This window comes from Cottoperca gobio, chromosome 16, assembly GCF_900634415.1.
Source record: "Cottoperca gobio chromosome 16, fCotGob3.1, whole genome shotgun sequence".
Taxonomy (NCBI): Eukaryota; Metazoa; Chordata; class Actinopteri; order Perciformes; family Bovichtidae; genus Cottoperca; species Cottoperca gobio.
Window position 1 is genome coordinate 18,067,835 of NC_041370.1, and position 16,581 is coordinate 18,084,415.

Below are 16,581 nucleotides of genomic sequence, written 5' to 3' on the forward strand. Positions count from 1 at the left end.
CAACTGCCTTCACTTGGAAAAACACAGCCAGTGTTATTTTCTATTCCAATAGATCTTTATTTAGAATGTAGACGTTGTGTGTGTGTGTGTGTTTATTTTTGTGCAACACTGCAGACACTAGAAAGCTATCAAGCTAGCTTGCTGTCAGTGAGATGTACTGTTACTTTATCAAGCAGCTTCATAATTAAATAAATAGACTGCTCTACTTTGGACTGTTCAGTCAAACATGGACCTCTCTGCTGTTAATGTGATCCGACAATGCCGTCCTGTTCACAGGAAAACTCTGTTCTAGATAGTTTCACATTTATATGTTATTAATATTCTGAAATTATCTGTTGAAAATAGCTGCCATCACTATACACAGCCATCTTTACTAACAACAACAGGATATTCTATCTAACCAATTGTCTAAACGTTCCTGATAGCAACCTATAAACTAGGTATAATAGCCGCATTATTAATCAAAACAAACATTACTCTTTGATTGGGTACTTAAACAGTTCAAGCATATGCTCATACTGGCGGCACTGTGTGGCTGGTCCAACCACCTGTCGACATTAAAAATGCCTGACCCAGACCAAAGACACAAATGTACATACATATTCTAGGAAATAACATTGCTCCATATTTGGTGAATCACTGTAAACACACTAGAACTATGTGATATTACAGTGATACAGATACATTTAGGTCATTGGTGTTGCATATAGATTAAACAACTAACAACATGCTTGTTCTTATTCAAATCTCACTAATTTGACTGAATTTAATTCAGAATACATTTATTAAAGATTCAATCTCAACAATCTGAATAAGCAAATAACTTCAACCAGAAGAGACATTTAGATCCACATCAATACTACAAAAGGAATGTAACTATGGTCTGTACGGCATTGTAGACTGATGGTTTTGACCAACATCTAACTGCTTGCAGACTGTATAAAGCCTTTATTCTCAGATGGCTGAATCCATAGTCATCTGAAAGCCACAGGACAGTCAAACAATTTTACAACTACAGCCTTCAATTTAAAATACATACATGTTTAACCAGCTTCCCAAATGAAGCTGTGCAAATCATCAGGAGTGTGGGAGACAGAGACATCATGGCACTGCTCTAAACACAAACACTTCACAAAGTTCCATGAAAAATCATTTTGAGAGTAATGTAATGATCATTTTATTCATAGAATGGAACCAAAATAGCAAGTGTGGTTAGATATGCGCTTAGTGATCCTGCCTTATCTTGGTTGGGCTGCATTCAGTCAGCAATTGCTAGATGAAAGATTGTACACACAAAGGCTTTTACTGGGGATATCTTTTGCAGGTGCTTATGTTTATGGGGCACACTCAGTATGAGCTGTGCATGTGTGCATAATGTAAAGATGAATGTTGCTGTGACTGAGAGGTCCGGACATGTAAGCATCTCTAAACTGTGTGTGTGTACAGTTGTGAGGTGAGGACATAACTTGATAAGAGGTATGGCAACTTCATTTAGTTGATATACTATCAAGTACCATTTAAAAATGTCACATTATGTAACAATGTTGCTCGCTCATTTTTAAGACTGGAGGAATAATTTATGAGTGAAAAACATTGTGTTCTGTCCTATTTTGGAGTTTGGACTTTAACAAGGTTCAAAATAGACATTCTACAACGCTTTGCGGTATTATCTATTTATAAACCACTGTAAAATGAGTTCTATTGGGAATCAACAGGATGGATGGCTCAGAGCATTACTGTCGAAACAAAGTTTTGTTGGGACAGAAAAACCTATTAAACTGATTACATATGATTAATGGTTAATGGTTCATTTAGTTTAGATAAAGTTCAATTTAAGTGTTTAAATAGTTTCAAGAATGTGATTAATGTATTAATTTATGCGGCATCTGCGTTAGTCTTCTTCAAGGATAGAGTGACGAATGGGATGGTCAAATGATGTGTGTTGCTTAATGTGCTTACCGAATACCTACATGCAAATGGTTTTATTCTCCTTATGGATGTGATCCTACAGGCCTGTGACTGACTTTGTGTAAGGCCTTTTACAGATCGTCATCCTCATATATTCCTAATACATTATCTGGAATGTATGGAACCATGTTTTCGGTCCCATTCTATAGCTATTACATGTGGCCACTTCCACCATTATCTGTAGTGCACTTAGTATTAAGTATTCATGCACTGGTCAAAAAAACAACCTGACTCCCTCTATAGGAGCGAAAACTGTCACCACGAATGTTGCACGCTACTTTTTTGGCCTAATATTATAAATCTTTATACATCAACAACTTTTCTTTGGTATCCAGGGGACACAATGCAAACTGAACAGGTATCAATGCAATCTATGCCGAGTATAAACTCAAGACACACTGCAAAACATCTTACATTTACGGTCAAACGTTTCTTATTGATTGCTGACCTCTTGGGTGCTAATATGAAAACATTAATATGGAAGACAGATCTTTGTGGTATAAATTATGCTAGGGGGCATAATTGATTGGGCACATATGGACACGGTGTGGAAGAACCATGACAGAATGTTTTATGCCCCGTTCGGGGAAATAAACTGAACCCAATTTCAAATGGCAATTTACAGATGCAAGTTCCACAGACACTAGATAACACAGGCACAGAGGCAATTACCTCAAAAACTCCTCTGAGCTTCTCACAGAAGGTCAAGAGAAATAACAACTGATTGGTGGCGGATCAAACCTGAAGAGGAACCTCAACACCCTCAAGGATTCAGAAGACACATGAAGCCCCGGAAGACTTCTTTAATTAATTAAAGGACAAGCAAGCAGTTTTAACCAACTGACACCTTGTCAGCACCCTAAGACCAGGATGTGAACATTTCTGAACTGTTGGCGTGATTTCTTACTGCATTACATGCTCTAGATGTGTCCATTTCCTTATCAAATCCCACAGTCTGCTTGTCAATGTGCCTACAAAATGAATCTCAAATTCACTCCAAGCAGAGAAGCTTTATGCTTCACATCCTTATATAATCAGATTACAAGCTAGACTTACTAAATTTGTCTGCTCCGTGTTCACAAATTAAAATTTAGCCATCCACAATCATATACTCCGACATCAAGTTAATTTTCCACTCCTGCCTTCCTATCTCTATCTCTATCAAATTGTCACTCACTTGAACCTCAAATGTTCTCTTCTCTCATCCCTCCTCCCCAACTCCTCACCCAAATGCACCACCTTCTCTCTCTCTCTGTGTATCCTATTCTTCCTCTCTGTCACCTCTCTGCTACCCTTTTTACCTCACATTTTGCTTTCCTGGCTCTGTCATCTTTTCTCTCTCTTCTCTCTCATGCTTTTTTGCCATCTTCTTTTTCTGTCTGTTGTTCCGTTCTCCCTCCCGTTCTCTCTTTGCTTCCTCTGTCTTCGTTCCCCAGGGGGTATTATCTCAGTCGGAGGCAAATCTGCCCAATTATAAACCTCATCTCCTCTCTCTCTCTCTCTCTCTCTTTCACACACATATTGGGCGCTCCTGCATCCATCTCCCCCCACATACACACACGCATATCTTCTCCACAAAAAAAAACATCTCCCTATTTTGCTCTTCTTCACTGCCTAATTCATTTCCTCCCAACACACACACACGCACACTCACACACACACACACACACACACACACACACACACACACACACACACACATTCATGCTCACACACCACCTCCACCTCTCTCTGTCACACCTTAAAAAGCCAATTATACACGCTTCCTCCCTTCACCTCTTCTCTCCTCCTCTCCCTCTTACTCCTTTCTTGCCATCGCCACACTAATCTGGAGTGAACCACAACTAAAAGAAGGGGGGAAGAGGGGAGGAGGAGGAGGAGGAGAAGATAGAAGAGGAGCCCAAAATAGAGTATAGGGGAGAAGGGAAAAATGGGAACAGGAGCATGAAAGGAGAGGAGATGATGGGGCAAGATGTGAGCTGGGTAGATTGGAATTGGGAGAGAGGAGGGGAGAAGGAGAGACATAAGGAGGAGAACAAGTTAATACAGCAAGGAGAGGAGAGGAGAGGAGAGGAGAGGAGAGGAGAGGAGAGGAGAGGAGAATTAATTGCCCGGCCAGTGAGGAGAAGAGAGGAGAAGAGGAGAAGAGAGGAGAGAAGAGGAGAGGAGAGAGGAGGAGAGGAGAGAAGAGAAGAGGAGACGAGAGGGGAGGAGAGGAGAAGAGGAGAGGAGAAGAGAGGAGAGGAGATAAGAGGAGAGGAGAATTAATTGCCCGACCAGTGTTAGTGCTGGGTTGACAGTTTCCTGTTGAGAGGGGAGCTGATTGGACGAAAATGATGCTGACTACTGAAATGCCGCACTGCTGACCCAATGGAAATAGAAGGAGAGGAAGGGTTGATAGTGGTGGTTTTGGGGAGGCAGGGGGTGCAGAGGAAAGATGGATAGACAGAATGAGACACAAAATGATGAGTGAAAGAGACATTCTAATGAGAAATTTGAGAAAGCAAGTATTATTGTGTTGCATTTTCAGTGCTGCTGAGAGTTGCAAATACAGCATTGAACTGTGGGTCCTGAAAAAAAAACACACACACACACAGCAGTGTTTCTAAATGTTTTCTTGCAAGCACCTTTAATTTACTGCATTCATTCTCAAATTCTAGACTTAGGTTGCATCGCTACATTCCTAAACCTTGTGCCTCTTACTATTCCTTCCTCCTAATCCCAAACTAGCTATTGGCTGACCTGACTTCTGAAAAATGTCCTCACTCCCAGAGGACACACACTATACATTTGACTCCCCCCTATGGACTTGCTTGCAATCGACAGGAAATTCTAATATTATTGAGTTTCACCATAGCTGAAAGACAAAAACATTGCCTTTGCCTTATGCGCACACACACACGCACACGCACACACACACGCGCACACACACACACACACACACACACACACACACACACACACACACACACACACACACACACACACCCACAGGTTGTTGACCAGAACTCACTGTCACTCACTAATAATAGTACTAGAGTAAAAGACAGTACAAAACAAGCACTGACTGCATGTACACATACTGTACCTTGTTGGTATAGTGGCTCCAGGTCCAAGACTGTGTCTCCACTGAGATTACACAGCAAGGCGACTGCATTCTGGACCATCCCACTGGTAGCATTACTACTGTTAGCCTAAGGGGGAGATCGGATAACTAGGTTACAGGTCAACTAACAACAGTTTATATTCTATGATTAGTCCACAGTCAAAGGTTTTCTATGTAGATTTTTTTCACATCCACTATCTAACTTTAAACTACACGTGATGACTTAAGATAGATAATGTAAATAGGAAGTGAACTTCCACGCATGGTGAGCACAGTTAACCTATAAAGCAACATTTTGGTTATAGACTTTTATCACTCTTCAAACTTACAACACGATAAACACCACTTTTATACTACACAGCCATGGCCAAATGACTAATGTTTAATTGTTTGTGGGACCTTTTTACTTATACAGAATAAGTTGCCTAAATACTGTATGTCTTATATAAGCTTCAGTGATACAGTTAGGGGTTTTAGGCCTTCAGCGCAGTGCTTGCAATGTATTAAGAGAGCTGAACATGGTCTGGAAAAGTCCGCCTTGCTGCAAATTTAGCCTAGGGGCTAGACATGATACTGCAACCCAGACATCAGTTTTCCCAAAGTCTGCCATTAAAGCCACATTATGTAACCATTTTACCTTAAAATAGCAGCTTCATTGTAGTAGGGAGAATGCTATCTCTGTCAGTTCCACTCTGCACCCCAAACGACTGTCCTTACACTACGTAACTTTGGTAAGCGGAGAGAAGTGCGTAAGGCTTTACAGCACTAAGTTGATTTTGGTGAAACTGGATCATATTTTCTGGAGAACATTCTTTCTGGTTTTCCCCTCTGTTGTCCTCCAGCTGCTAAGTTGTGACTGATGGACAGGAAGCTGACTGTAGCTGCTGCCAGTTAGCTAGCTGAGTTAGCTTTAAGTCATTGACGAGAGCTCCGCAAAATAAAAGGCTGCAAGACATACTGGCATATGTCTGGAATAATATTAGCTAACTTGTGTTGTTGCTCTTGCTTTGTGTTTGGCTGTTGACTCTGTAGTTTTTTTTATCATAAGTAATGCAATCATAACAGATGCAGGTCTCCAGCTGTCTATATTTACAAGAGGGGGGATAAGTGAAAATACAGAATTATGCTGATCTAAGGACACATCTGTAAGACTGTTTGACAGTAGCACAGCAATATTGCCAAATATCTCTTCACATGGGAGATGCAGAAAAATGTGATGTTTTATCTGAGAAGAATCATACATTCAGCCTACTGTGAAAATTGTTATTGTGGCACAAAGTGGAGCATAGAATCAAATTAATTCTGTCTATCAGAGGATGTAGTTGTGACCTTTGATAATGAATTGGTTTTGAAGAGAAAAAGGAGCAAGGCTGTAGTCTCCACTTTCCTCTTCAACCCTTGCTTTTTCTCCCCCTTACTGTTTTCTTCTTCTCTTTCTCCTCCTTACAAAACCATGTCTCCTTCCTCCTGCAGTAATTCACTTCTCCATCTCTCTTCTGCCCTCATTTCACTATTTGATCCTCTCGGAGATACACCAGCTCTGCCTGCGGGGTCTGTGTGCATCAGTGTGATCTGTGTACGGGCCGATAAGCCTGGCTGGTACTCATCATGTGCAGTAGCCTGAGGCTGAAGGCAATGACATCAAATCACACCTAGGACAACCTGCCTGTCAGGGACAACAAATGACTAATTTATTTTGATCTTTATGGACTAATGAGCCGTGAAAGGACTATCGTGTACATCACTGAAAGCATAAATCTGACAAAGAGCAATGAGGAATGGGAAACCAAAGTGAATTTTAACTTTGTGTCTCATTGCCTTGCTCCTTAACTCATAGAGCATGCAGCATGTATTAGTGGTGCATCTACAGAATGTACAGTAAAAGTGGGGCAGGTTTTGTAAAAGTATTTGACTGCAACCCACTCTGATTAGTTTTCTGCCTCCTCAGGCACAACAACCAAACAGTTAAAGAAACATGGTTTGGTCGGCTTCCTGACGTCCTTACATTTCTGAAGCAGAAAGTACTTCATCATCTAGACAAACACAATTAGGTGAGTTTCTCCGTGACAAGTGTGATCACCAGTGGCAGGTGTAATCAATCCACATCACAGTGTTTCAGGCAGCATAAATCAATCAAACGTGAGCAATACAGACGGCACTAATAGATCCCAGCATGACTGGTTCAGACAGGAATAAACAATCACGAGAGGAGTTAATCAGGCTGTTGGATAACAGTGTTTAACATTCTGCATCTGCTTTTCGCGGCTGGACAGGCAGCCAAGCAGAACACTGATTATTTAGAGAGTATGTGTGTGTGTGTGTGTGTGTGTGTGTGTGTGTGTGTGTATGTGTGTAAACCGTAAATTGATTGCTGCCGCACAAGTGTTTTGGTTTGCTGAAAATCGAATGTACTGTTTGTGTGTTCATTAGATTATGCATACGCAAAAGGGTCAGGTGAAATAAATTGTTTACTGGAAACGTTGTTGTGCTTCGCTGATAACAGACAAGTGCTGTGTGTTTGAGTGTATGTGTTCCGTGGTATCTTAATAGTGGAGTCCATATTCTCACTCTATTAACCCTTCCTCCTCTCTATGGCTGACCTGCCAGTCTATTACACCAGCCCTCTAATAGGTCAACACCACTCAGACTAATTTACATAACTTGGTCTAACAGGGTTAAATGGAGCAAGTAAGAGAGGAAAAGAGAAGGAAGGAGACAGAACTGAGCTGGAAGAAAATGCAAAAGAAAATGCCATAAAATAGTACAGATTGCGATAACTGAGTTTGATTAGCAGAGTGTAAGAATATCTAACAGACTGACGGATTCATTGACTGACTGAATGACCAACTGATTTGCTGATTGGCTGAATAAATATAGATTAATTGATTAAGTGAGATTGGTCTTTTACCATAATGAGTTGAAAGACCGTTGGTAGGATCCTACTGTGTTTGATCAACCTGAAAAGGAAAGAGAAAAGTACACATTAATTAGAGCAGAGGTAGAAAGACGAGGGTAAGAAATGTATTTAATTTGGAGGCAATTCACTGCACTGCTCACAAAAGCACACACACTGGGCTGTTTCATCTTCATTAACGTTGGAGTTTCGCTACAACGACTGCTGTCTGGCAACAGTGCAATTGGGGAGAGAAGAGTGACACAAATAGGAGGCGCGATGAGAGCAGCTGAAGTGAGAGGAGATGAGAGGAGAGGGAAAGGACATGGAAAAAGGAGATGAGAGTTAAGGAGAGGATGAGGTAAAAGAAGATTACATTTGAAGAGAAGAACGGAAGGAGAAGATTAGAGAAGAGAAGATTTGAGCAGAGAATAAAGGGAAGACGGAGGGGAGGAATGGATAGAAGTGAAAGCAAAAGAGTGATGTGGGTGAATCCACATTGAAAAACTATAAGAAAAGCTGTGAGTAGAAGAGATGGATGTCAATATTAGCAACGACATTCTGTCCACTTACTGATTAAGATTCTTTGATTTGCAACCAATTACTGTGTGTTTGGAGTGTCGACACATATGCACACACACCTTGCATGAGTAAAAAAGCAATAAAGCATTCAGGCTGTAATGGGAACAAAGCAAGCTGAAGTCAGACGGGTGTTAATATGCTGAAGGTAACAAAGCCCGTCCACTGATTTAACAATCTGTCTTTATTTTAACTGTGATTTATAGCTTGTCTATTAGGCATCAGACCACTTACACAGGAAACCTTTGTGTAGACTTTTCAGCTGCAAACATTGAGGACAGAACGTACTGATGAATTTGATAAAAGTTACTGGTTCTGAAAGAAATGCATCTGGTCAGCAAAAAAGTAACAAATTGCCATCAAATCCTTAAAACTTTTAACATTTCCTTTGTACTGCTTGAATGTTTTTCTTTAATGGTCAATTGCCCACTTTATGTTCTATATGTGTGATGTGATACAATTTGTCTTTTCCTTGTATCTGATTCATTTTGCTGCAGTCCTGTAACCCAGTGGTCCCCAAACACCGGTCCGTGGGTCATTTGGTACCGGGCTGCACAGAAAGATTTAATAAAAAAATATTTTATTTTTGAAAGGTTTTATTTTGAAAAATCACCAGATACATTTGTCTGTGCGTCTGTGTCTCGTGACACATGTCAAGACGCTCGTCTGTCACGTGATACTTTACTTCAAAAAATTAAGCCCACAAGCAACAATGAGGCTAAACAAACGTCATTAAAGAGCTTTTTTGGAAAAGGGAAAAGACCCAGTGAAGAGACATTTAAAATACAATATCAGGAGTCCTACTAAATATGTGTTTATCACTACAGGGGATTCTCATGCGCCGCTCTGCATAATATACAGGCTCACACATGAGGCAACGAAGCCTTCATAACGCCGGCACCCTGCGTTAAAAGACAAGCCCTTGGAGTTTTTTGAAAGAAGAAAACATGAACAAGAAGGACATAAACAATTACTGATGGTCACCACATCAACACATGCGAGTGCACTGAGAGTGTCATACTTAGTGACTAAGAGAAGAAACCTTTTACTATTGGTGAAGAATTTATACCCCTACATTGGACCGGCTCGTTGCAGAGACACAAGCTCAGGGCTCCCACTAATTCAGCGTAATGGTGAGTTTTTTTATGCACTTTATATTTGTTTTTTATTTGTATCGTTCATTGTGTATGTGTGTGTGTGTGTGTGTGTGTGTGTGTGTGTGTGTGTGTGTGTGTGTGTGTGTGCATGTGCCTGTGTAAAGCTTCCTTCACACAGGCACGGCAACCCTGTAATTGTCTAGACATTACCCGGAGGAGCTGTATGTGAGAACATCAAACGGACTTGACCCTGCCAGCTAACTAGTACAAAGTCTGTGTATTGTCCGTTTGAGCCCCTGTGTGATAAGTGCCGCCGGGACATTCACGGCGAGTGAGTGGGCGGACCCCGTCCAAACCTGATTCTCCAGACAGGAGTTCAAGTAAATGGCATTAGTTTGTGCTTGTAGATGATGGATGGCCTCCCATTAGTTAGGTGACAGGCTGTGAGATGAGAGGACAGGCCAGGCCAGCACAACATGATAAACTGGACCACTTTGAAACGACAAGCCATACATCAACAGATACACTGCACAACACCAGACATTGAACAACCCAGAGCACAGCAGACTACCCATAATAGAACAAACACAGATGACACAACGCTCACTGCATTAGTCATACATCAGTATTAGCTTTATAATAGATAATATAAAAACCCATACAGGGACAACCACTAAATTAGATTAACCTCTGCTCTACTAGTCATATAATAATCTGTCAGCTACACTTGTAGCTCTAAAGCTTTGTCTTGGATGATTTTGAAAGGGCATAATGGTACTTGTTATGTGAAGTAAAAAGATAGTAAACACCAAAGATAAAGTCAGGAGATTATATCTTAGCATTTGTAAATTGTAGTCACTAGAAAGTTCTTCCCTAGAGGGATGTCCAATTATTCACATATGACACACCTTAATGAGTTTCCCTATAATCTAAATAATATTAAAAAATGCTGTTAACTAATGACACATAGAATTGGGAGTTTTTTAAGATAAAGATTCTACTACAATCACAATAGAATAGCCAACGCAATTAATCTTCGATACTTGGTTGATAAGCATTGAAAGGGCTAGGCCACATCCACACATGGTAGACAGACACACAATACGTATGAGGACTTTGAAACATACTTGAACACACACACACATGTAACCACACAGCCTAAGGTTCTTTGGCTAAAGGTCATAGTAAATGTAGTTGTTTGAAGGTGTGTCTGGGCTGTGATAATGCAGAGAGAAACAGCAGGCTGCCTTCCCAACGTTAATGTCCCCAATTTACCATCTAATTACCGCTCGGCTGGCTTCATAGCCACACTTATCTAACCAAGACCCAGGCAATTTAATTTCTGATTGTATAACCGCAGTGATGGAGGGAGAGTTGTGGAGAGAGGGCACAGAGAAAGGGAGAAATGTGGACTAATGTTAATAAATTAGAGATGGTGCGAGAAAGAACGAGGGAGAAAAAGGGAAAAATGTAATATTGTTAATAATGTCAGAGGAAAAAGAGTGAGAGAAAAACAGAGATGTAGAGAGAAGAGTGCTGACACCAATTTGAAAAGTTCACGTCACTCTACTTGTGTCAGGGAAATAAGAGGATGAGGAGAGGTGGAGGAAGAGAAGGATGGAGACGAGAGGGGGTAATATTACTGATAAGAGGAATAGGGGTGTATTCAGCTATGAGGGTGAACTGTGAACTCAAGGAGGGGGGATGGAGATGGAGGGAGAGTGGGATTATAGTGATAAGAGGTTTGTTGAGTTAGTATTGCTGAAGTAGATAAAAATAAGGGATGGAAGCGGGGACAGAAATGAGGGAAGGACAAAACAGAAGGTTAACAATCATGGTTAAAAATTAATACTTAGTAATGAATGATGAAATATAGAACTATGGATGAAACTGCACCCTTTCTCTCCTACTTTTGCATTTGCATTCTCTTAAGAGCAAGGCAGTGATGCAAGTGGATTAATTCTACCTCATACATCAACACTTCATCCTTCTTAGACTCGTCTCCCACCTTTTGTCAACATTTTCTCTCCTTCCCAATGTTACCCCCCGACTCAAACTCCTTGTCTATTTATTTCCTACTTCTATCCTTTCTTCCATCCCTACATCCACTTCTTGACTTCCCCAATCTCTCTCTCCCCCAATCTCTCTCACTCTGCCTCCTCTTTTTTCACCCTCGCCTTCTGTCTGTCAACAGCTGAAAAGAAGACAGATGACCAGAGAATCAAGACTTACTGACAGCTGCTGTCAGAACACATCTATAAAACACACACACACCAGTGCACGCACGATTGAGCTCACACGCACGCACGCACGCATTCCTGTATAGCGATTTACTTTGACATTATGCGGTAGTGAATTTTACTTTAACGGCAGCAATAATTGTATCTTAGGGTCGTTTATTTAAAAAGTGTGCAGTACACTTTTTAACAAAGCTGTTCAGGAGTAGCTAGTGTGCAAAGACTTGTCAGCACAATATGTCAAGTCTTTACACATCTTCGCTGATGCAGCACCTTATGCCAGCCACTGAACTGATTACTAATGTAGAAAATACTAGCTTCAAGATGGGTTGAAAAAGTGCTTATAGTATAGTGTGTGTTTGTGCATGTATCCATGTGTATGTGAACAGAAATCAGTGAGTAGTGATTCAGTGCTGAACTGGGAATAACTGGCCTTGGCATTAAAACATTACACATAGAGCACCTAAACATGTGGCTTTGTGTATTTGTGTGTGCGACTGCTAGAACTGCAAAACACTTTAATACTAACAAAGTTTGGTCTTACCAGAATAGTTGAGTCAAAAGTATCTCCAGTTAACAAACATATTGTGCATACACAATTTCAGTTACTATAAGAAGGAAAAATGTTTGTTAAGAAGTATCCATGACGAGAAGAACAGGCTGACCTGCATTTATAGAGCTTTGTTTGTGCTGCTGTACATAGGACTACTAGATAGATGGGAGATACACCGTTTTCTGTACTCTCCAGTGTACTTTATTACATAAAAAATACTTGGGATAGTACTGTAAAGTACAGTAAGGTCACATTTTGGTATTACGATGCCTCAACAGTGTTTTGTTGCCTCTGTGTGTGACTGAAGTGTGTGACTAATTGAGTGCCTGTGTGTGCAGTACCTGCAGATGTGCGTGCTGTGTTCAGTCATCGATACCAGCAGTTTGAGTGCGTAGAGTGAGATCGGCTCTGCTGCTCGAAGAAGAGTCTCATACCTGCACAAACATGCATGAGTACAACATTTGGCTTTCATAGTGTTAATAATTAATGTACGGTTCTGATCATTAGTAACAGAGTGTAAACTGGAACAGATCTGGAGAGAGAGAGATGGAGAAGAGGGGGAGGGGAGAACTAGAGTTATAATAGGAGACGGAGAGAAAAGGAAATGTGGGAAGAAGAGCAGAGGAGAACATTTGAGAGGCATGGGGGGGGAATTTGAATGTGAGGAGGAAACATGGGGGTTGAAGTAAAGGTGAACAAGATGTTGGTTACACAGGAGGCAACCATGAGAAAAAAGAACCTTTTAAGAGATAAGAATAATAATGGTACAGGAGGGCACGGTATAGATACACCTAGAGGGTATGAACGAAAGTGAGAACACACCATGAATGTCAACGTCTATTTAGTGTTTGTGTTACTCTGTGATGATGTGAACTTCTGCAAACTGCATGTGTCTGTCTCTGCTCTCCATAGATTGTCATTTGATGGTAACAGTCATAAAAACAGATGCTTGTCAATCAGCTGTATTATAGTATGTATAGCACAAGGATGTGATGTGAACCCACAGACGCAGGATAAAATACTCCATATATCTTATGTATATATTTACCACATCACTAGTATGCATAACAAGACTGTCACCTGGTAAGAAACCCCCAGAAATGAAGGAATCATCATAGAATCTATGATGATTGGACATTGCTTCCTCTAAAGCACTTATCACCTGCTGTTACTTTACCAAAAAAAGTAGGGCACTTGCTTAAGCCAAGGACAAGGTTGGATCTTATGGACCATTGTCTAAGTTGTTCAAAGAAAATGTTTTTTTAATATTAGGAAACCTATTTGATAACAATCACAAGTATCACATCAATTTAGTTACCTTGTATAAATGTTTAAAATGCTACTCATAGAACCTATAACGCTTTTCTTTTCCTACAGAAACAACATATAAAGGTGACAGTGTCTAACTGATTTTTTGAAGAGTTCGTCCAACCTTGGAAGCAGAGATTTAGTGATGAGAGCTAAGATTTGATTAGAGGTGCTTCCATCATCTCTTCCTCCTTCCTCCCTTGTCTCTTTCTTTTCTTCTGTCTCCTCATCTTCCTCCGTTCCATCACTGTGCTGAACCAGCAGAACAAGACTGAGTTCGGACAGCACCCTTAAAACACACACAGACCACTCCACTGGAGCACACAGAGAAAGAATTTGTTAATATAGTATAAAAGAAGTGTTTAAAATACTGTTCGTGTCTACATCTTGGCTGGAAGAATGTTTGACCATTACAGGCACGTGACATTTGACAGCTGCATAACATCATAAGACCATTACCATTATTTGTTCGGTGATGTGGTCTGACGTGAACATGAATGTATTTTACTTTAATAAGTTCCTTCTACAGTTATTAAAATTTAAATAAATGACTTAATAAACTGAACTTAATAAATGGCATGCCAAACAAGTCACATAAGTAAACAGTATACAGTACAAACACATATATACTAGAACATATCCATACTTACAATAACAGAGTTGATTCAGAGCAGGACTCAATATTACAAGCTCTTTCAAAACAGCATAGTGTGACATGATAACAAGGCCCTCACTTGATTTTAGCCAGAGATGCAGACAGTTGCGTGTTATGCGCATAAACCATTCGGATTAATGCCCCTATCTTTCTGAACCTTCTTTCCCATTTGCTTACTTCCTCTGTTAACTTTTCTTCCTCACTCCCTCCTGCCTCACTCTGACATTCACGTTTATTTCCACATCTTTTCTCTCTCATTCTCTCTTCTCTCTCCCAAAATGACCCCCTATCTCTCTTACCATTTCTGCTGAAAGCCAGTGTTGTCAGAGGAGGCAGGATGGCATCCACAACCTTCAAAAGACATAAATAGACAAACAAATGTTTTTTACACAAGTCACACTGCATTGCATTGGTCCTTGACCAGGATAATCTGCGAGAAGCTGATTATATAAATTAATTTGCAGATGAAACAACTCGGGTCAAAACAGGCAGAAATTCTGTGGCAGCAGAACATTCATTTGTAGAAAATGCACTAGCAAAACCACTGCCGATGTGCTGAGGGATTTAAAGTAAAGGTTCATATCCAATCTCACTGCTGAATATGAACAATATAAATATTAGCAATAATGTAATATTGTCCCGTGTTCAGCTCATTTGAGGGCAGAAAAAGCATATCAATAAAAGCAATTTCCGCCTTTCCTCTGGAAAAACAACTTAATATACAGCAAATCTGAATACAGGATACATTTTTAGATTAAACTGAATAGAAGACACTGAACTATATTAATTCAGTGGACATCAACCATACAGACCACTGTCACAGAGGATCAAATTACTATGGAAATTTGCTGTTGTATGATCTCTTTGAACACACACACACACAAACACAAATGTACTTCCGCAACTCCTTATTTAGGCATGAATCTGTATTGCATGAATTTAAATGATTACTAATATTACCATAGAAACAACACTAATGCTGAGTGAGAGAGTGTGTGAGGGGTCATTACATTGAAAGCCAGAGCGAGGAAACTACAAAGGATGTTGTCCACCACTTAATGATGTGTATTGATAACACAACCATCAAAAGACTGAGTGTGTGTGCGTGTGTGTGCGTGTGTGTGCGTGTGTGTTTGGAGAAAGGCTTGGTGCTATTTCTCTGAATTGGAAACTATGGGTGACATGTCCCCTCACTCTGTGAAATCCTTTTTTGTCCCCATTTTTTGTTTTTGCGCCTTTACCTAGTTACCCCATCTACCTATTGTACAAGAGTGTTCCTCTCACAATTGTAACTAAAGATGATTTTCCTTCACTTTGCTTTACAGCCAATACAAAAATAGTATTATGTTATTTCATCTGAATTCTCACAGGACTAGAAAAGACGAAATGTTGTATAAACTTTTTATTTAAAAATGTTTTCCATTTGCAAATCACAGGCAACAGCTGGTCTTGTGAAATTCAACTTGTTTCTCTGGAAAACACACCTCATATGTACATTGTTCATTGGGCACAGCAAAAAACAGCTTTTTTCAAATATACCTGTTGTGCTGAATCTTCTGTTTACCATTAAATCAACAACACATATACTATTGTTAGCATGCAGCTCCTGGATACTGACAGTAGTCTATAAAGATGCTCAATATATCTTGGCCTTACTAGTAGACTGAATGGTTGTCGCTGTAGCAGACGCAGTTGAAAAGAGGATGGTGGTTTCCTCTATTTGCCAAAGCAATGTGAATGAACATTACGTGAAATAACATCATGCTCAGTGACTGAAGTCTATTTCTATATTGTATTGGATTACGATTGTTATTTCAGATGTTTAAAAGGTCTGTGTAGCCCATAAAGTAAACCGTTTTTTCATATCTCAGTTTGAATGCGGGTTAAACTGGGACACTAACTAAGATAAAGATATAGATAAATTCCTCCCATCACTGCTGGGTTTAAATGGGTAATCCTTACATAGCTGAAATGTTTTACTTTTTATGATGATTAAAGAACAAATTTAACATTTTCTCATACTGTGAAAGCGGCTTGTGTAAAAGAAAAAAGAAAAGAAAGATGGTTGTGTTGGCAAAACTTTCTGCAAACTTTACTTTGTGATAAGTATTCAGAGACGTAAACTGAACTCAAACATGACTGTGTGTCCTTGTCCAGCGGGCAATAAAAGTTAATCTGAGCTGGC

The 16,581-nt window shown here is 40.0% G+C and overlaps 1 protein-coding gene across 3 annotated transcripts in view; it reads right to left on the minus strand.

Annotated features, from left to right (window-relative positions):
* Window positions 1–16,581, minus strand: part of ulk4 (unc-51 like kinase 4) — a 73,760-nt gene that overhangs the window by 15,694 nt on the left and 41,485 nt on the right. For all 3 annotated transcript variants that reach the window (XM_029452565.1, XM_029452566.1, XM_029452564.1), the window contains 5 exons: window positions 14,696–14,747; window positions 13,866–14,055; window positions 12,775–12,867; window positions 7,983–8,031; window positions 5,057–5,162 (listed from right to left, as the gene is read on the minus strand). In XM_029452565.1, coding sequence (XP_029308425.1) covers window positions 5,057–5,162; window positions 7,983–8,031; window positions 12,775–12,867; window positions 13,866–14,055; window positions 14,696–14,747 — 490 coding nt within the window. The remainder of the gene's footprint in view (window positions 1–5,056; window positions 5,163–7,982; window positions 8,032–12,774; window positions 12,868–13,865; window positions 14,056–14,695; window positions 14,748–16,581) is intronic.